The sequence below is a fragment of the Olea europaea genome, chromosome 8 (genome assembly GCF_002742605.1).
Source record: "Olea europaea var. sylvestris chromosome 8, O_europaea_v1, whole genome shotgun sequence".
Lineage (NCBI taxonomy): Eukaryota > Viridiplantae > Streptophyta > Magnoliopsida > Lamiales > Oleaceae > Olea > Olea europaea.
In genome coordinates this window covers 18,327,460-18,348,725 of record NC_036244.1, presented here as the reverse complement: position 1 = coordinate 18,348,725, position 21,266 = coordinate 18,327,460, and the positions used below count along the sequence as shown (strand labels likewise).

Below are 21,266 nucleotides of genomic sequence, written 5' to 3'. Positions count from 1 at the left end.
AAATATGAATTTAAAAGCTATTCCATTTTAGTCCTCAAATTTTCAAAATATAAAATATAGCATACACTTTTATTCTAAAATTTTCGGGGCGTTACACACGTGTTCATATTTTATGAGAAAAAAAATTGTTAAACGTTGAATATTGTTAAATTAATATTACAAATTAAAACAAAACTTTGTTTTAGCATTTTTCTCTTGTATTAAAATATTTAAGAATGAGAACTTAAAGTGTCACATTTGCTTTGAAAAAAATTATTAGTGGTGTGACCAACATGAAATGAATGTTAAACTTACATGCTATCTTTTTAAATATGAAATTTCCAACAACGAGATAAAATTAGGTGTTGTTTTACTATTTTAACAACCAGAAACAATGGTCGTTGAATATTTACTATATTATTTATGTTTCTAACAACCGATTACTTGGTCGTTGAATATCAACAGATATTTTGGCGGAGTTTTTTTATTTGATGCCCACTTACAACAACCAATATTAATTTGGTTGTAGAAAATATAGGATTAACAACTAACTTTCTGGTCATTATAATATATTTCCAACTAACTCAAAATTCAAATGTTCACCATCCAATTTCTACAGCCAAATGTATCTTTTAGTTGTTGAAAATAGTTTTTAACGACCGGATTGATTTGGTCGTTGAAAGATTAGTTGTAAAATATCATTTTTTTTTCCTATAGTGAAAGGTTGACAGAAGTTGTAATTTTTATTTTTTAGTTATCCGAATTTATTCCACGTCTTTTAAGTTGAGTTTGAACTCTGAGATTTAAACTTACACTCAAATAAGAATACACAATAGTTCCTAACTTTCGGAGCTCTAGCCTCTAGGTTCTAGAACATCACAGTTTTATACCAATTTAACCTATTTAAATATTTCAAACCATGCTTAACCACATAAAAAAAAGGAATAAAATTATAAAGAACATGAGTGTGACAAATTTTAAATATTTTCTGCCTTCGCATGATCCTGCCCGAACTCCCTCTTTTTTTTCTTTTTTTTTTTTTGGTCTTTTCTTCCTTTGCATGATCCCTGCCACTCCCCACAACGAACCAATCAAGAGAAAATTTACGTATGAGATTTTTATGTTATTATATTTTATTAAAGTACCATTTTTCGAAACGTATGTAGGCCGTAGTACTTGCATTGAACATCGAAATACAAGTCACAGTTTCATTATAAATTTCCATACAATACGAGACTTGTCATACAGATTCATCATCTCCATTCATAAATATTTTCCTATCATATTCACTAGTAGAAACCATGAATACTTGTTCTGAATCAGGGCCACCACATGAAGCCCTTTTCTTTGTCTTAGCTTTTCTTCCTGTTTTTGAGCTTGTTTCCATGAGTCAAGTCTGCAAATCACTTAGAGATGCTATAAAAAATGACATATTGCCTTGGCTTAATGTAATAGTTGAACCGCCTTTGAACACGCGTCTTTCGGACGATATTCTGATTAAAATTACATCGAAAGTGAATGGCCAGCTAAGGGTTCTGACTCTGAAAAACTGTGTGAAAATTACTGATGATGGACTTCTAAAGGTTGTAGAGGAAAATCCTTTTATCTCCAAGGTATAGTTTTCTTCTTGTGACAAGATATGTTGGCTTTGATTGATGTTTAATGCTCAATTTAGTTGTTTTATTTTTGATTAGAAAGGTTATTTTCTAAAATTTGGTCAAATTTTGTGAGAAGATAGACATAGGTGAGAGGATATGAAGGGAAATGCTATTTGTACACATGTAGATTTATTCATAAATAATTACTCATTTGTTTTTTATATTTTACATCTTATTTTGATTAGTTAATGTATTTTGTCATGGCATGTCATGGCAATTGCAAAAAAATTGTCCCTTGTTGATAAGCAAAAGTTCACACTTTCTTACCAAATGGTTCACACTCGAAGTGCCAAATAACTACTCAAACGAGAGAATTGTTTGGTAAGATGTTCGGTACAGTTTTATGAGAAAAGGAGTTCAACTAGATTGTAGAATTTACAGGAAGATTAACGCACCAATCTGGTTTAGCCAAAAAAGTTGATAAAAATCTAAGTCAAAATTAATAATTAATTTTAATAACATATTTCATGAAAACCACAACTTCTATCAATTCTTCAAAAACCATGCTACACTGCCAGATAAGTTTGACATCTGAGGAATATTATGTGGAATTCTGTCATTAGACTATTTTAAAATAATCAACTTTTACATCCAATCATTTCCTACTACCAATACATCTGTCAAATAGGATGTCAACATTTTTTGGCAAAGTAGTCATTCTTCACACACTTCATCAATTTTTATCAAAATCTACTAAAAAAATCTTTAGCTAATAGGGCACATGTTTCTGTTTTAGCTCTATAGCCCAGGTTGCACAAGCTTAACACCAGAGGGATTGATTAAAGCAGTGAAGTTGCTAACAAAAAACAACCACAGACTAAAGAGCCTAAAAATCACTGGCATCTCCAACATGAAGAAAGAAGACCTTTACACGCTTCACAACTTACTAGATTTGAACCAAACACAGCAGAAGAAAGGGAAGATATTATATCATGAGCACAAGAAATGCTCGAGCCTTAAACATGAAGAAACCGATTGTCCAATAGATGTAGATGTGTGTCCTAAGTGTTACGAAGTACGAATGGTTTTCGACTGCCCTGGAATTCTCTGTCCGAGGAAGAAGCAGCATCAGACAATTGAATGTAGGGGATGCTACCACTGCATTCCAAGGTGTGATGAGTGTGGCATTTGTATTACCGGTCAAGAACTCGCAGAGGCAGCATGGGCTGACACGTTGTGTTTAGAGTGTTGGCTACAGCTCCCGAAGTGCAATTTCAATAACAAGCCACAGTTTAACCAACAAACCCATCAGGGCTGCAGATTTTCTGGCTCTTCTGGTTTTGTCTGCACTGCATGTCATGCGAAGTTCTAATGTACATAACATAAGAGTACTCAACTATGGCCAAATGACCACTCAGGGTCCGAAGAAAACACTCAATTACATGACCAAGTAATTGTGACTTTAAATGTGAGAAGGTAGATCTCAATTCAACATATATATGTGAGAAAGTATTGAGACAATGTCAACTCAACTTAAAATAAAATCATATTGAGATGATGACTCAAGTACATATACATGATCGATCACCCCTTTTGTGTTTAATAAAATTAATGTTTGTGTATTGTGCAACAAAAGCGAGTAATTAACTCGGTCGAAAAAAAATGATTAAATATCCATTGATTCTTTGCAAGAGTATCGAATATTGACAATCTAGACTCGTTGATTCATGTATGAACATCAAGAAATGATAGATCTCGAAAAATATGGAATAGTTGACGAAAATTAAGAGAAAATTATGTCCCCATTTGGTACAAATTCTTTAAAGCTAACTTATTTCTCAAATTTATTTTCAACGACATTTTTCTTCTAATAAAATAGTTTTGTACGTGTATCTATTATTTTTTCATACTTTTTAATTACATTTAAAATATAGGATTCAACATTATCTTATTTTCTAAACAACCAGCTAAGAATCATAACATTGCAATAACACAGTTGGAATCGATACAACATCACCCAAAAATTGAAAATTGGAAAGAAAGATGAATAATAGACTTGAATTTGAATTTCTTCAATGGTTCTTGATTTCTCTTCTCTAATCTTCTTCTCCTCCTCCTTCGACTCAAGTAATAGACATATTAAGTTTTGTAATGAAAGCTTATTTAAAGCTTTAAAAAGAATGTGAAATTTTGTATGAATGGATCTCTTCTAATATATGGAATATTTGTATGCGAGCCTCCTTTCTCTTCTATGTTTGTAGATTAAAAAACTATTTATAGGACCAATTAGGTCCAAATACGTGGCCCAATTGGTTTTCAAAGTGGCTGGTCCTTCATCTATGGCCTTCGCAATCCTTCATCCTTGTGATCGAAAAGGGTAAGCAATTGCTAATTTGCATCTTGATCTCCAACTTCTCTCTTTTGTCCAACTTGAATAATTTTTTTCTTTTCACTATTAATGAAAATTAATTGTTAATATAATCAATGTGATAGGGACTTTTCCCTAATTCAACAGTTAATCAAAACGAAAGTAAACCAAGCACACAAGAAAATCAGAATAAACAATACCGAAATTGTTTACCCAGTTCAGCAAGAATACCTAGTTTGGGGGCTTAGAGATCAGTCCACTACTAAGTGCACAAAAGATGTCCAAGAGATAGTATAATGTTTCAAGACCCAAATCAGAACACTATAAGGTCACTAATTCAAATGGATCTCCCAAACTGTCAGCCCTATTTAGCATAAACCACTGAAAATAACAACCTAACCACTATACAGGTTATCGGCCGTTCTCACAAGCCAAAGAGTCATTGTAGCAACACTAATAACACATATTTTTACTAAAAAGATTTGGATCTCTTGAAGAAAAACAAGGAGACGAAGAGAGAAAGCTAGCAAAAAATTTAGAGAAAGAAAAACCAAAAGTCTTTGAAAACCAAAAGGCAGAAAAATAACTCAACCGCCCCCTTCTAGAAGACTTTAGAACCAAGTGATCAATCTCAGCAGTTAATTCAAAACCAATGGTTCAGATCCATTTTAAACTAGCACAACTCGTGTGAAGATCCATCCACCAATTAGGGGCTGCCATGTGGCCTTCCACTTCCAACGAGATCAAGATTTACTCAAAGAGAATTTTATCCTTCAATAAATTGTGTTTTTGAGTAGCTCGTTTTCACAATCTTCACCTTGGTTCTCAAAAAACACTACCTCTCTTTGGTACCTAATGTGCACATAGTGGTTGATCCTACATCATTGCCCAAAGGACCTGCACAAAAAAATTAACCTTGTCAATGTGGAGAAATGATAAACAAGACTTAAATATGCTAACAAGAAGAATCTTACTACCCATATCAGATGAGTTCTCATCAGTTTAAAATTTTTCAAGATTAATGATGTCAGTTGAAGTCTTTTCCCTTACAAAGTGGTACTTCACCTCAATATGTTTGGATCTTTTACAATAAACTGGGTTTTTGCTAAGTAATAATGCACTTTGGCTATCAGTAAAGATCACTGGTTTTTTTTTTTTGCAGAAAATTCAGTTCCTTTAATATTCTTTTCAACCAAATACATTCTTTTATAGACTTTGTAATTGCCAAATACTCAGCCTCAGTGCTTGATAGTGCAACAAATGGTTGTAACTGAGAATTCCATGTAATCCAATTTTTTCCTAACGTAAAGAAATAGGTTGAAGTAGATTTCCTCTGATATTTGTCACCAACAAAGTCAGAGTCCCCACATCCTTTCAATGTCAAGTTATCAGTTCTCCTTTCATATACTAATCCTACATTTATAGTTCCAGCTATATATCTTAATAGCCATTTCAACCCAGCCCAATGTGGCTTCCTAGTATTAAACATGAACCTGCTTAGAAAACTAATAGAGTAAGCTAAGTCAGGCTAGTGGTTACCATGGAGTACATGATAGACCCTATGGCATTGGCATATGGTATGTTTCTTATCTCATTTATCTCATCACTTGTTTTGGGTGCATGTTCAATTGAAGGATTCATATTAGCTGCCAGAGGTATGTTAACAGGCTTAGCTTCTTTCATACCAAATTTAGTTGTTAATTTATCAAGATAGGACTTTTGGGTAATTGTCAATTTATAAGTAGGCCTATCCGTGTCAATAACCATTCCCAAGATCTTCTTAGCTTTCCCTAGATCTTTCATATCAAATTTAGATTTTAAAATATCTTTCATTCTTATAATTTCAATTTTGCTAGGACTGGTCAACAACATATCATCTACATATAGGAGCAAATAGACTTCACTACCACTTCTTACACCGTTATAGTACAAGCATGGATCATATTCACTCCTCTTAAACCTAATTCTAAGTACATATGTGTCAAACCTTATGTACCACTGGCTTGGGCTTTGTTTAAGCCCATTAGTGATTTTTGCAATTTGCAAACATAATTAGTTTTACCTCACCTCAAAACCCTGAGGTTGTGTAGGAAAGCAGTCTTAACATCTAATTGTTCAAGTTTCGAGTCAAATTGAACAGCAAGTGCAAGCATCAACCTTATAATCTTGTACTTGATTACTGGAGAAAATATTTCATTGTAATCAATCCATTCCCTTTAAGAGAAGCCTTTGGCAACTAGCCTGGCTTTGTACCTCAAATGATCACTATGATTATTACATTTCTTTAACTTATAGACCCATTTATATTGTATAACTCTTTGTTTATCTGGTTTCTTTACAAATTTCCTAGTCTTATTGTCCAGTAATGATTTCATCTCCTCTTCCATTGTTCTTTTCCAGTTTTCAAATTTCTTTCCATCCATAGCTTCTTCAAAGGTTCTGAATTTTCTATGGTTTCTCGCGAAACAAGAGTAAACTTAGTTAGATTTAATGTTTCATATTTGGGTTTTGGTCTAGGCTGTCTCCTCTCCCTGTCTCTAACAAGTTGGTAGTCTCTTATTGTGGAGTCTACTATGGTGTCATTACAGGTTGCAGATTCACTATCAACTTGAGGTTGGTTCACTACTTCAGATTCATGTTCTTCACCTACTTCACCTCCATCAGAATTATCTTCATTCCCTTCTGTTGAAGGGACATCAGATTTAGCCTCACCATTCATAGGTTGTGGAGGACTGAATCTTGCTAGCTTCACCTTACTTTGAGGGATTCTATCACTTTCAGGTTCCTTAGACTTGTCAACTTTATGATTAAGGCATGGCATTTCAAATTCATTAAAGACAACATTCCTACTATTAATGATTTCAATGTCTTATAGCCCTAGCACCCATAGCCTGTACCCTTTCAGGATAGCCTAGCATAACATATTTGGTGGCTCTAGGGTCGAATTTTTCCTCAGTTGGGTGAGCATATGAAGCACACTCAAAGACCCTAACATCTGCTAATTTAGGGTTTTTCCAGTCCACAATTTTTGTGGGATTTTAAACCCTACAGAACTGCATGGAGATCTATTTATAAGATAAGTAGCAGTACATACTACCTCAGCCCAAAATCCCTTTGCAAGACCAGAACTTATTAGCATATACTTGACCTTGTTCATTAAGGTTCTATTCATTCTTTCTACAATCCCATTTTGTTGTGGGGTATGCCTTACAATTTTGTGTCTGACAATTCCCTTTTGATTACAAAAATTGTCAAATTCAGCACTACAAAACCCCGGCCCATTATCTGTCCTAAAGGTTTTCAGATTCCTATCTAGTTTATTTTCAACCATCCTTATCCACGTTTTAAACTTCTGAAATGTTTTAGATTTTGCTTTTAAAGGGTAAACCCATACTTTCCTAGAATAGTCATCAACTAGAGACAGGAAATATTTATTCCCACAAAAGGTGGGATGACTCTCCGATCCCAACAAGTCTGAATGTACATAGTCTAGAGGTCTCCTAGAAGTATGTGACCCTGCTTCAAAACTCACCCTATGAGACTTACCCAAGACACAGGTTTCATAGAAATCAAGTAGCTCAATTATATCTCTCCTAAGCAGTTTTTGTTTCTTAGATATTTCAGACCCTTGTTTCCAATATGCCCCATTCTATTATGCCAAAGTTCATATTTGTTTTTTTGTTACTGTAAGTGAATTGGGGCTATGTGTGGTAATAGTCTTCCCCAACAAATAATACAAACCATTTCTTTTGGGTCCTTTTAAGACTACTAAAGATCCCTTCATCATTTTCAAGATATTGTTGTCAGATTTAAATGTATACCCCTCATCTTCAAGAATTCCCAGTGAAATGAGGTTTCTTTTCAAATTTAGGACATACTTGACATTCCTAATTGGTCTAAAAATGTCATCATGCATTTTGATAGCAATGTCACCAATCCCAACTACAGTTTGAGTGTTATTATCCCCCATATATGCCTTTCTAGTTTCTATTTCGTTGTAAATGTAGAACCAAGACTTAATAGGGCACATATGGAATGTACATTCAGAGTTTAAGATCCAATCTTCATTGACTTCGCCACTAGATACAGTCATAACATGTAGACTATCTAAATCAGGACCTATAGAGTTGTTCAACTCAAGATTATTATGATCCTTCTGTTTCCTCTTAAAGTCATAACATTCCTTTTTAAAAGTGTCATAGTCTTCCACAGTAATTACACTTTTTGTTACTTTTATCTATGGACTTGGACCTTCATTTTGACTTTCCCTTACTTCTTTTGTTTTGAAAATTATTCTCTCTTTTCTATCCTTTCCCTTATAAACACATTTTCTTCTCTAAAGTTAGACGCAGACTCCTTTTTGACCTCTAACTCTCTGACTCTTAAGGCATCCATAACTATAGCTTGTGTCAACTTATCCCTCAAGTATTTCATGACATTCCTGACATCTTTATAGGACTCAAATAATGAGTTCAATAAAATGACAGCAAGGTTCTCATCTTCAAATTTCTTTTCATTGTGTGCAAGACTTTTAACAATGATACTAAAGTCACGTAGGTTTGCTTCTAAATGCTTTCCAGTACCCATTTTAAAAATAAAAAAGTTTTTCTAAGAGATAGATCTCATTAGGCAAAGTCTTGGCTAAAAACAAATTATCAAGGGTTGTCCACAAAGTTATTGCAATCATTACTTCATCAACTTGTCTCACAATGTCATCAGATAAATACAGTATTATAGAGCTATATACAATTTCATTCATATTCTCGATTTCATCAGGTTTTGCCTTAAGTTCAGCAGAAAAAGTTTCAGGGTCTTCAAGTGCTTTTGCAACCCTTTGTTGGACCAAATGGCCCTAATTTTCTGCTTCCATATTAAGTAATCCCCATTTTCATTGAATTGTGATAATTCGACCTTCTAACCCATGACAGATTCTGTAAAAGGTTGGTAATTACTCATGGGGTTAAGTGATCTTTAATGCAAGGTCACTTAGTAGCAAAAAAGTTTTTATTAAAAGAACATTTCCAATTCTTTAAAAAAGATGAGAAATGAACAATGTAGGCTTATACTCAATCAAGTAATATCAATTGCAGCAATAGCAAGTAATGTAGCACCAACTCAAATTATCAGATGATCATACAATTAATTCAGGGTTCCCACAGAATAAAGCATACTCATGTACTTAATAGGTCAATCATGTAGGTGCGAGTTTAAAAGAACATACATAAAGTAATTTGTAGATATGCAATTATAGTATTCTGTAAAAAGAATAGTATAAGAATTTTAGAACAATCTCACCAAATATTGTTGTAAAACAATATTTAATTCGGACTCTTAAGTGACTCTTTTTCCTAGCCAATTTTGTGAGGCAACGTATCCCTTCACCACTATCTTTAGCCCACAATTCCAAGACTCCAAGCACTATCACTCCAATGTGGATCAAGAACAAGTTTTGTTTAAAAAATAAAAAACTCACATGGTTTACCAAAAGAAAAACGATTTTATATATATATATATATGTATGTATCCAAAAACCCAAGAAGGTGGCTCTGATACCAGATTGTTAGGGATGTAAACGCCCCGACCCCTAGTGGATCGGAACGTTAAAACTCCATACTTCGCCAGCATTTGTTGGTGCTTTCCAGTTGGTTACTACTTCTACTTTTGCTGGATCTACTTCAATCTCTTGGGCAGTAACTACATGTCCAAGAAATCCAACTCATTCAAGCCAAAACTTGCATTTCTTGAATTTGACATATAGCTTCTCCTTGCGTAACACCTCTAAGGCTATTCTCAAGTACTCTTCATGTCTTCTCCTCCATCCATGCCCAAGGTAAAATTCCTTCAATCTGTAGAGATGAGATTAAACCCGTGAGTTGAAAAACTCAATAGGCGTCATAGGTGCATTCGTGATCAAGCTATACATTTCAAAACATTAACTTTATAACTTTTCATACATGTCGTACCCAGAGGCACCATTTGACATGAAGGGGTATATCGTACCAGAGGGCACCATTTGACATACGAACATTTCTTCAACATAGAGGGGTATGCCGTACTGGAATACCATTTGACATACAACCATTATCATAGAGGGATATGCCGTACCAGAGTACCATTTGACATACAAACATTAACATGAATCGAAACTTATGACTTAATATGATTAAACACATTGCACCTCTACCTACCTTGATTGATGCTTTTGAAACTTTGAAAATTTGGATTGAAAACTTCGATGAAACTTGGACGTTGAAAGAAATGCACTCCTTGGATGTTTGAAAATCGTTGAGAATTGATGCTTGAAAACGCTTCTTAAACTTCTAGGAAAAATAGTTTTCCTCCCTCTCTTTTTTTCTCTTAAAAACTCTTTCTTTAGTATGTAAAAGCTCTTGCTTTTGGTGTGAGAAAAATGAGTGAAATGATGTCTCTATTTATAGGTAAATATTCCATAACTTAAAGCAAATGAAGGGTCAAATTTCATTTAAGAGAGAAAACATGGGTGCCATTTAAGTTTGAGGTTAAATGCTTCAATTTAGTGGGATTTTTATTGCCAAAAACGTGGGTGGCCCTTTGAGAAAATAATTGATGGAAATAAATATTTAAATTCAAAAGAAAAACGAGAATTTTCATTTCAGGAGGCAGTTTCGATCGACCGGTTGTAGTCCGGTTGACACTGCACAGTTTTCAGTGTTTCTATTATAACTTCTTCTCCCGACATCCGATTGAGGTAATTCAAAGTGCGTTGAAAAGTTAACTCAAAGAGTTACAACTTTTATTTAGATATAATTTTTCAAATTGAATGTTTCCTATGTCGAAAATGAGTCTCAAATGAGACTAAAAATCTGAAGTATACTTTAGTCATCCAATATTCATGTCTTAGTGCCACTAAGGTGTCTAGAATTATTTGGGGGTTCTACAAGGGATTTTCCCCTAACTCAACAATTAATTAAAAGGAAAGAAAACCAAGCACACAAGAAAATCACAAGAAACAAAAACAAAATTATTCACCCAGTTCAGCAAGAATGCCTAATCTGGGAGGCGCAGAGATTAGCCCACTACTAAGCGCACAAAAGATGTCCAAGAGAAAGTACAATGCTTCAAGACCCAAATCAGAACACAATAAGGTCACTGATCCAAATGGATCTCCCAAATCATCAGCCCTATTTAGCATAAACCATTGAAAATCACAACCTAACCACTATACAGGTTACCGACTATTTTCACAGGCCAAAGAGTTACTGTAGCAACACTAATAACACAGGTTTTTAGTAAAAAGATATGGATCTCTTGAGAGATCTTGAAGAAAAATAGGAAGGAGGCGAAGAGAGAAAACTAGAGACGAACTTGGAAAGAGAAAAACCAAAAGTCTCTCAAAATCAAAAGGCAGAAGAATAACCCAACCGTCCCCTTCCAGAAGACTTTAGAACCAAGTGATCAATCTTAGCCGTTAATCCAAAACCAATGGTTTGGATCCATTTTAAACTAGCACAACTCGTGTGAAGGTCCATCCAACAGTTAGGGGCTACCATGTGGCCTTCTACTTCCAACAGGATCAAGATTTATTCAAAGACAATTTTATCCTTCCATAAGTTGTGTTTTTGAGAAGCACATTTTCACACAATGTTATTTTATGAGCATCATGAAGCACGTCATATATGTTTTATCCACAATAAGTCTTCAAGTACAATTCTCGTACTATCTTAATAAATAAGGTAAAGTAAAAAAAGAAGCATGTTAAACATCACACCAAATATCATGCCAAAACCCCGTACATGCTTAGGTGAGCGGCCTAAAAACCCTCGTCTAAAACATATTTTGTAAAAATAAAAAATAAAATAAAAGGAAAATATCATAAGCAAGCACAGCTACAAAATCAAATGACATAAACTAACTTAACTTACACCATAAATCAAGTAGTTTTACAAACAGATGTACCTATATTGGAATACACTTCAATTTTATATGTCGTGGGACTAAGGCCATAATTGAGCTCAAAGTTAAATGACTGTTCAAAGTTTGGGCAATTTCGTGCACGCGAAGTCTGCAATTTTGACAAAATTAGAAGACCTGTCTAATTTTATTATTGTTTGATGGTCCAATTAATTTTTCTAAGTCAATTATTTCAAGAAACACTATAGGAAATATCAACTTCAACAATCATAAAAATGGTCTTAAAATATACATTTTTGGTTGTTGATCACATTCAATGACCAAAATCAGTTGGTCGCCCCTTGATTGGCGAAGAGGTGTTGACAAATGTATTCAATGACTAAAAACATGTTTGGTTGTTAAATGTTATTCAACAACTAGATAATTGATCGTAATAGATTTATATTGGCAACCGATTTTTTTTTTCAAAAACCACTTATTTGGTTGTCGTACGTGTTGGGAATCTACTTAATGTGCGCAACGGAAAAATAAAATAATTTTGTTTGAGAGTCTCTTATCCTTCCACACATGATTATTTGCATACACCTCTTTGTAATGAAGAATTATGTGTTAATATCTATACTCTCAAATTGTTTTTGTAACTCAGGTGACATAATTGCAAGTATCACGTACGTTGCAGTACTATTGTCATCATTGCGTTTATTATAGCAGCCACCTCTTTCTTGATCAGGTCATCAGCAGATGTCTCTGGAAAGGACTACTCAAGGATATAACCAATTTTCTCATGCCTGAAAATAATTCTCACATTGTAGTGCCAATCAAGAAAATTTAATTAATTGTTGACATCCAGTATGACATTCAAAACATATGGTTACTAAAGATTCAATATAAATATAAATGACGAAAAGAAAAAGGATAATATATAAAATGTATTAATTAATTTAACATTGACTTTTATTAAATTAATTATGCTCCCACTGTTTAATTCAAATTTATGACACTCTCACATAAATTTATGGAATTTATACTTGACTCCTAATGGGTCGGGATCCCAACTATTATACTAAGACCTTGAGTGTACTCAACAAGCTTTAATATAACATTTGAGCAGATACTATTATCAATTGTATCTCCATACAACTCCCAGATCGTTAAACTGACAACTCTTTGTCTTCACACATCTTATGTGTTAGCTTAACATGTCTCTAAAATTTATCTTCTTGAGTGTATTCAACAAAAGATAAATTTTAGTTAAGTTAAACCCGTCATTCAGAAATATCAAATATTTCATAGTATCAAACATATTCCTAATAGACCAGCATTGAGTATCTCAACAAGTTGAGACGATTTGGGACTCTGATTTTTCACTATAATGATGGAAGAAGATTATAAATGTGACTTAATATTTTATCGAGGGGTTTTGCATTCAAAAGTCTCATCGTAATATTATATACGTTGTATTACACATCTACCATACAAATAAACATATCTATAACGTAATGTAATGATGTGGACGATTATGGACTTTACTATCTAGTCTTTCTGAGCCATAAGGAAGACTAGTTGGTCAATTCTTAGTGGATAGTGCATTGATCAGTATCAATGCGACATCTTCATGGTTTCCTCCTCTCCGTGTGTCTTCAATTAGTCTAGTTGCAACATGCATCCTATACTAGTTGGCACGCAAGCCAAGATGAAATTGGACTCGCAGGTCCAAAATAACAATAAAAATAACGGGCTCGCAGGTCCAAAATGATTAAGACCTTGCATGCTCATAAAACAATAAGACTAAAATTAACCAATCAACACATCCACATGGTCGAGTTCATAATCGTCCACTAATAATACATTCATCACATAAATGTAGTATTATATAATATCTAATATTATATGCAAACATATTTCAAGTTTCTACCAATTAAAATCGTCTAAACTCCAGAATAATTAAATAATTAATTAATCATATTGATCAATTAATTTAATTAGCGGGCATATTTAGATAAAATCAAATTTTAATTAAATACAGAATTAGAGTCCAACTCTAATTCCACAATAATAGGCATGACTATTTAATTAAAATCAAATTTTAATTAAATATCAAATTAGAGTCCAACTCTAATTTCAAATTTTAAGGCAGTTAAATTTAATTAAAATCAAATTTTAATTAAATAACAAAATTAGAGTTTAACTCTAATTCCAATATTTAGGGCGAATTAATGTAATTAAAATCAAAATTTTAATTAAATATCAAATTAGAATGATTGGAACAAATTTTAGGGTGAATTGATTTAATTAAAAATAAATTTTAATTACATAGCAAATTAGAGTCAAACTCTAATTTCAAGAAGATATTTGGGGCGAGTCAATTTAATTAAAATCAAATTTTAATTAAACAACATATTAGAGTCCAACTTTAATTAAAAAATAATAATTTCAGGGCAAGACAATTTAATTAAAATCAAATTTTAATTAACCACCCAATTAGAATCCAATTTTAATTTCTAGAATATATTCGGGTGAATAATTAATTAAAATCAAAATTTAATTAATTACTAAATTAGAGTCTAATCCTAATTTAAATTGAATTAATATTTTAATTTAGGATAACACTCCTAAAATAAATTAAATTCAATTTAGGGTCAAATCTAATATTTAAGTTAAAATCAAATTTTAACGAAATGAGAGAAGTCGTCAATTTTAAATAAAACTTTTAATTCGGGTCAAAATTAAAATTATAGGTTAAACCCATTTAAAACATAATTTTAAAACCATTTTAAAATTCAAATTCAAAACCATTTTGAAAATTGCAATTTGACCCAATTAAAATTTATTAAATGGCCCCTCAATTTCTCAAATTGCTAGAAGGCCTTTTATTTAATAAATTATACCTTTCCATGATTGTAGACGGGGGCCTGCAATTACACTAATTGCAACAAAGCCCCCGCCTCCATTCACTCTCACCCGTTTCAAAGAACACCCAAAAGAATCCTATTTTTTTTATATATTTTTTTCGTCTTCTTCTCCAGGCGCCGACATCACCACCGGCACCGCATTTACCAAGCTTAGCAGCACCTCCATGCTGCTTCAGCAACGACGTGATGCTGCTGAAAACTGCAGCAAGTGCGCAGCAGCTTTGCGCGGCGGTCACGAGCGGCTTGTCACCGCCATCCCCCCCCTTTAATTTTTATTTGTTCCGATCCAAAATAATTCTGTATTCAAAAACATAATTTTTTCTTTTCCCTTTTCTTTAAATTAATCCAAAAATCAAATTTTGCAATTGCTAGAAAAAAAGAAAAATACGTACAATCAACATTTGATTATTCAATCATGCAAATCAATTCCTAACAAACACAAAGTAGGCTCTGATACCACTGTTGGGAATTTACTTAACGTGCGCAGCGGAAAAATAAAATAATTTTGATTCCCACCAGGAATCTCTTTGTGTTTAAATAGAAATTGTGAAAAAGATCATACTTTTTTTTTAGATTTGCAAACTCCTTTGCTTTTCTTGCGTTCCAACGATCTTGATCTGCCAACCACAGCTATCCAATTTTTCAACCTCCAACGATACTCCACACAAAGAACAAGATTGCAAGTAGGGATGTCAAACGGGTCGAGCGACTCGGCCGCTCGGCTCGTCAAATGACAAGCTCGAGCCCGAGCCAAGCAAGGGGCTCGAAACACGAGCTCGCGAGCGGCTTGTGGGCCGCCTCGGCCCACGAGCTCAGCTCGCCACGAGACCGAGCCGAGTTCCTGGTTTAAAGGGCCGAGCCCATTGCCATCCCTAATTGCAGGATTAGAGTTTTTTTTTTTGCTAGCAAGAATAATAGATTCTCTACTCAATTTGAAAACCTAGTCATATTTATATAAGTTCAAACGGGCATGACCTGACTCGATCCAATATTTAATTAACCCCTTTAATTAAATTTGATCCGTAAACTAATTAATTCAATTAATTAATTCAGGTATATAAGTATGTAACCCAATTAATTAATTTATCCAAAGCTTGTTAAATTAATTAATTGATAAATTATAATCTTCTAATTCTCTTTTGTGTGCGACCCATCAAGTTCCCTATCACGATGCCTAACGACGTGAAATATTATTTTGATCTAATCAAAATTGATAAATTAAAACACTCTTTTAATTTATCAGCAATTCACACTCATCGTCTCAAATTGACATTTAACAATGTGTCAGTGCAATACATGTGACGAGAAATATCATGTGGTATGACAAAACCAAATTCGTTCATTTACCGTGAAACTATAATCCCTTCGTCAATATAATCCGATCAATTACGAAATATGAAAGTATGTCAATCTCGATTACTGATCATATCTTTCACTCCACTATTAAGTCAATATAAGTCGAAAACTCCTTTTCGACTTATGAATACACCTTGGCCAAAGATTTCGTTATCGACTTAATTGAATGAAACGAATATCATAATCTCTTACTATCTAAAAGTGACGAATCATCTATTAGTTATTCACAACCTTCATATGATTCTTGACATACTCGAACGATGCCGTATTAGTGGCCTTTGGCAGAGCAACATCAAACACCGTCAAAATATGACTGTCCTCGTATAAGGTACCTTGACGACCTCAAGTCAAAGGATCAATTCTATTACCGAACGTTAGAGATTAACCACTGACACTTATATAGTTATCCATGTAGAATCTCTCGGCGGGTTTCCTATGTTTTGTTCTATAACAAAACATCCATGTTGTAACGTCTCAATTTTATTTTTCTTTAGAATTTAAGTCGCTACCAAACGTTTCTTCAAAAATAAATGGGTTTACAATAATGTTATCCCGAAATAAAATAGTGTCAAGTGAAAGAGTAAAAGCTTTGATACATATATTCCTTTCATTCCTTTTATACAATTGACGCAACCACAAGGTATTTTACAACTTTTAAAATATACATGCCTAATTTTAATTGAAGTATGTAGCCCCATGCATACTTTCTGGTTTTATAAAAGTGTACAGCACCATACATGTATTCAATCATTGAATTTAAATCTTTTGATGATAAGTGACCATAAAAAATATATAACTGTTGACGTTTATGTAGCCATTTGTCCGTTTCAGCATCCAATAGTTTTAAAATGGCAAAAAGGTAAGATGGGATTTACACCAAATATCATAAATCTTAATTGAAATTCGAAGTGCAATTTAAACATTTAAAGAGATGGGAATGTTAATATCCTAGAAAACATGCAACTAAATTTTTAACGAACTTGTCCAAATAATTAAATTAAACATAAGTGTCTATTGCAATAATATTAAATAGAAATAAAGTTACGTGCTAGATTTTAGAGTTTTGTCCCATGAAACAAGACACAACCACAACATCGAGCCGTCGCACTCTGACACGACCCGTACCAACCTGTGAGGTAGAGAAAAGGGATGAGTATAAAGAATACTCAGTAGGACACGATTAATGGTGCGATCCTGAATAAAATATTCAAACAGGCATCAAAATAATCATACCATCATATCATTTCTTTAGATTCCGATAAGAGCTCATATCATATCATATCTTTGGTACCGAATGACCATTTCATATTATATCATAATCATATCATATCATAACTTTCATGAGTATAACATTTATCAACATGAAAAAATAAATTAAACGGGATTAACCAGTTGCACCTTGTAATCCTACCTTAATTTATGAAAAGAGTTTTCTAGAAAGAAAGACAGTAGATTCCCGTTCAAGACTTCTTCTTCTTCTTTTTGTTTAAGAAAATATATCACACTCTCTTATTCCTAACGTGAAACACTTATTATGGTAGAGAAAGCTTCTCCACGTTTGTACCATCTATCATATTTATATGACATAATAAAGTCACACGTTTTTCCATAATTTACTTATTTTCCTTCTGGTTACACACGGATCAACCAATTGATTTTAACTCAAACAAGGAAATTACCAATCTCAATCAAGTACAATTGATGTAATGGGAGTACAAGATATGATTTTCGTGTATTTCCAAGATGTTGACAATACTATAGTATTTTTATATTATTCCTACCATAAAAGAGAGAAGATTCCTTTATTCTAGCTATATCCAATCTACATGGATCTATACCTGATATATAAATTCCCAAAATCAATGTAATTAAATAATATTAAATTTATAATAATTGGCAATTCTTGTCACTCCCCCAAATCAAGGTAAATAAATCATTTTAAAAATGAAACTTCCTCATCTATCAACATCAAATCATGACCAACTGGGAAATAAATTTCTCTCTTCTTTTTCAACAATATAGCTCACGTGGGAATGGAGGGTCTTAAATGATTAATTTATTATAAATTTAGACTATCTTTTGGCCTCAAAAACATGGACATAACTTGTTCGGAATAATTATTTCTCAAGTCCAATGTACTTTATTTAATGCGAGCTACATAACGAGCCCAACATCGATATATAAAATCTCGTTCAATCGATACTTAATTATTTAGCCCAAGTAAATATGAATTTAAAAGCTATTCCATTTTAGTCCTCAAATTTTCAAAATATAAAATATAGCATACACTTTTATTCTAAAATTTTCGGGGCGTTACACACGTGTTCATATTTTATGAGAAAAAAAATTGTTAAACGTTGAATATTGTTAAATTAATATTACAAATTAAAACAAAACTTTGTTTTAGCATTTTTCTCTTGTATTAAAATATTTAAGAATGAGAACTTAAAGTGTCACATTTGCTTTGAAAAAAATTATTAGTGGTGTGACCAACATGAAATGAATGTTAAACTTACATGCTATCTTTTTAAATATGAAATTTCCAACAACGAGATAAAATTAGGTGTTGTTTTACTATTTTAACAACCAGAAACAATGGTCGTTGAATATTTACTATATTATTTATGTTTCTAACAACCGATTACTTGGTCGTTGAATATCAACAGATATTTTGGCGGAGTTTTTTTATTTGATGCCCACTTACAACAACCAATATTAATTTGGTTGTAGAAAATATAGGATTAACAACTAACTTTCTGGTCATTATAATATATTTCCAACTAACTCAAAATTCAAATGTTCACCATCCAATTTCTACAGCCAAATGTATCTTTTAGTTGTTGAAAATAGTTTTTAACGACCGGATTGATTTGGTCGTTGAAAGATTAGTTGTAAAATATCATTTTTTTTCCTATAGTGAAAGGTTGACAGAAGTTGTAATTTTTATTTTTTAGTTATCCGAATTTATTCCACGTCTTTTAAGTTAGGTTGAACTCTAAGATTTGAACTTACACTCAAATGAGAATACACAATAGTTACTTTCGGTTCTAGAACATCACAGTTTTATACCAATTTAACCTATTTAAATATTTCAAACCATCCTTAACCACATAAAAAAAAGGAATAAAATTATAAAGAACATGAGTGTGACAAATTTTAAATATTTTCTGCCTTCGCATGATCCTGCCCGAACTCCCTCTTTTTTTTCTTTTTTTTTTTTTTTTTGGTTCTTTTCTTCCTTTGCATGATCCCTGCCACTCCCCACAACGAACCAATCAAGAGAAAATTTACGTATGAGATTTTTATGTTATTATATTTTATTAAAGTACCATTTTTCGAAACGTATGTAGGCCGTGGTACTTGCATTGAACATCGAAATACAAGTCACAGTTTCAGTATAACGAAACTTGTCACGCAGATTCATCATCTCCATTCATAAATATTTTCCTTTCTATCATATTCATTTGAAGAAACCATGAATACTTGTTCTCAATCAGGGCCACCACATGAAGCCCTTTTCTTTGTCTTATCTTTTCTTCCTGTTTTTGAGCTTGTATTCATGAGTCAAGTCTGCAAATAACTTAGGTCCGTTTGATTGTAAAGATTGAATTGAATTGAATTGAATTGAAAACGAATTTCATGGAATTGAATTGTCCAAAAATTATTTTCCTAAGAATTGTAAATTATTGTTTTTGATTGGTATAATTTTTCACGTGAAAAATATTGAAATAAAAGTGTTTTTTAATGTTCGTTTGGCTTTATTTTACAGGAAAATTGTCAATTGAAGGGATAAAATTTATTGGTATTGAGTATGAAATTTGTTTCCATTGCCAACAAAAAAATAAATAAATCAAGAAAATTATCTATCTTTTATTGTTTGTTTGTCTTTATTTTACATGGAAATTGTCAGTTAAAGGGAAATATTTTTTTACAATAATTCTTACAATTTATTTCCATTACAAAAAAAAGGGGGGGAGGGGGGGGGGGGGACAAAGTAGAGTGGGACAAAAAAAAGGGGGGGAGGGGGGGGGGAGGTCAAAGTAGAGTGGGAATCCAATTCCCACTCTACTTTGATGTTTTTTTTTTCTTTTTTCTTTTTTTTTTGGTGGGAATTGATTTTCAAGGAAAATCAAGAAAAGAACAATTTCCAATACAATCAAGAAAATGAATTCCATGGAAAAAGTGTGCTATCAAACACTACAATTTGGGTGAAAAATTGAATTCCATTTTCCATGGAATTGGCCCTATCAAAGACACCCTTAGAGAACTAAGGAGAATCATTTGACCCCCAAAAGCTGCAGGATGGAAAATTCTCCTGCACATATAAATTACATTCCATTATATTCTATTTTTCTTTCTCATATTTTCAACTATATAATTTTTCATAAAATAATATTATACGTAAATCGAAAATTTTTCATTCTTTTTTAACCACTCATTTTTAAAAAAACATTATTCCACACATTTTCATTTCTAGAAAATGGGGCCAAAAGAGGCCATGAAGTTAAACAAATTTCCATGCAAATGCCTTCAAGATACAGTACAAATTTCATATATCCAAATGATCAATACAACATTGCCCCAAGCAAAACCAATTTGAATAATGTTTATAACGCAACAAGGGAAAAAGAACTAATGTTGTGGTTCACGATTGTATACAGTTATCAAGCTTGCAATAGGTACAAAAAATTAAAAAAAAAGTGCAGAACAAGCACATCCTACAAAATTAGTACAAATACGCATATACAATGATGGGGAGGGTGACTGTCTAGGCACATACATGTCAAAGTGTTTTAACGTATTTGCAGGTTGCACTAGGGTTGGCAACGGTTCGGTTATGGGTCGGTTTAACCAAAATCATAACCGCACAACCAATTTTTTGACCATACCATAACCGCACCATAACCACGTAAATCAATTCGATTCGTATCTTGGTTTGCCACGTTTCGGTTCGATTAATAACCACGAAAATAAATTATTTTTTATAGATTCATCCGTCAAATTGATAGAAAACAATTTATGAAAAAAGTCAAAGAAAACAAAAACACAATATTCGAAACGAAAATGCAAACATTATCATAATTTTCAATTGTAAAATACAAATTTAACAAACAATATTATAAATATAACAATACTAAACTTTTCTTTCATTCTTAATTGTTG

At 32.7% G+C, this 21,266-nt stretch overlaps 1 protein-coding gene across 1 annotated transcript; it reads left to right on the top strand.

Annotated features, from left to right (window-relative positions):
* Nucleotides 1-1,280: 1,280 nt before the first annotated feature.
* LOC111399288 (F-box protein SKIP28-like) lies at nt 1,281-3,097 on the top strand. Its single transcript, XM_023026544.1, has 2 exons — nt 1,281-1,592; nt 2,374-3,097. Exons 1-2 carry the CDS (start codon nt 1,281-1,283, stop codon nt 2,947-2,949), a joined length of 888 nt encoding a protein of 295 aa, XP_022882312.1. The 3' UTR covers nt 2,950-3,097.
* The last annotated feature ends 18,169 nt before the right edge of the window (nt 3,098-21,266 follow it).

Bases quoted from the DNA above. Each gene is read 5' to 3' on its own strand.
- LOC111399288 (XM_023026544.1), top strand. From the start codon at position 1,281: ATGAATACTTGTTCTGAATCAGGGCCACCACATGAAGCCCTTTTCTTT. The intron at 1,593-2,373 runs GTATAGTTTTCT...TTTCTGTTTTAG, and splicing joins AAAATCCTTTTATCTCCAAG to CTCTATAGCCCAGGTTGCAC.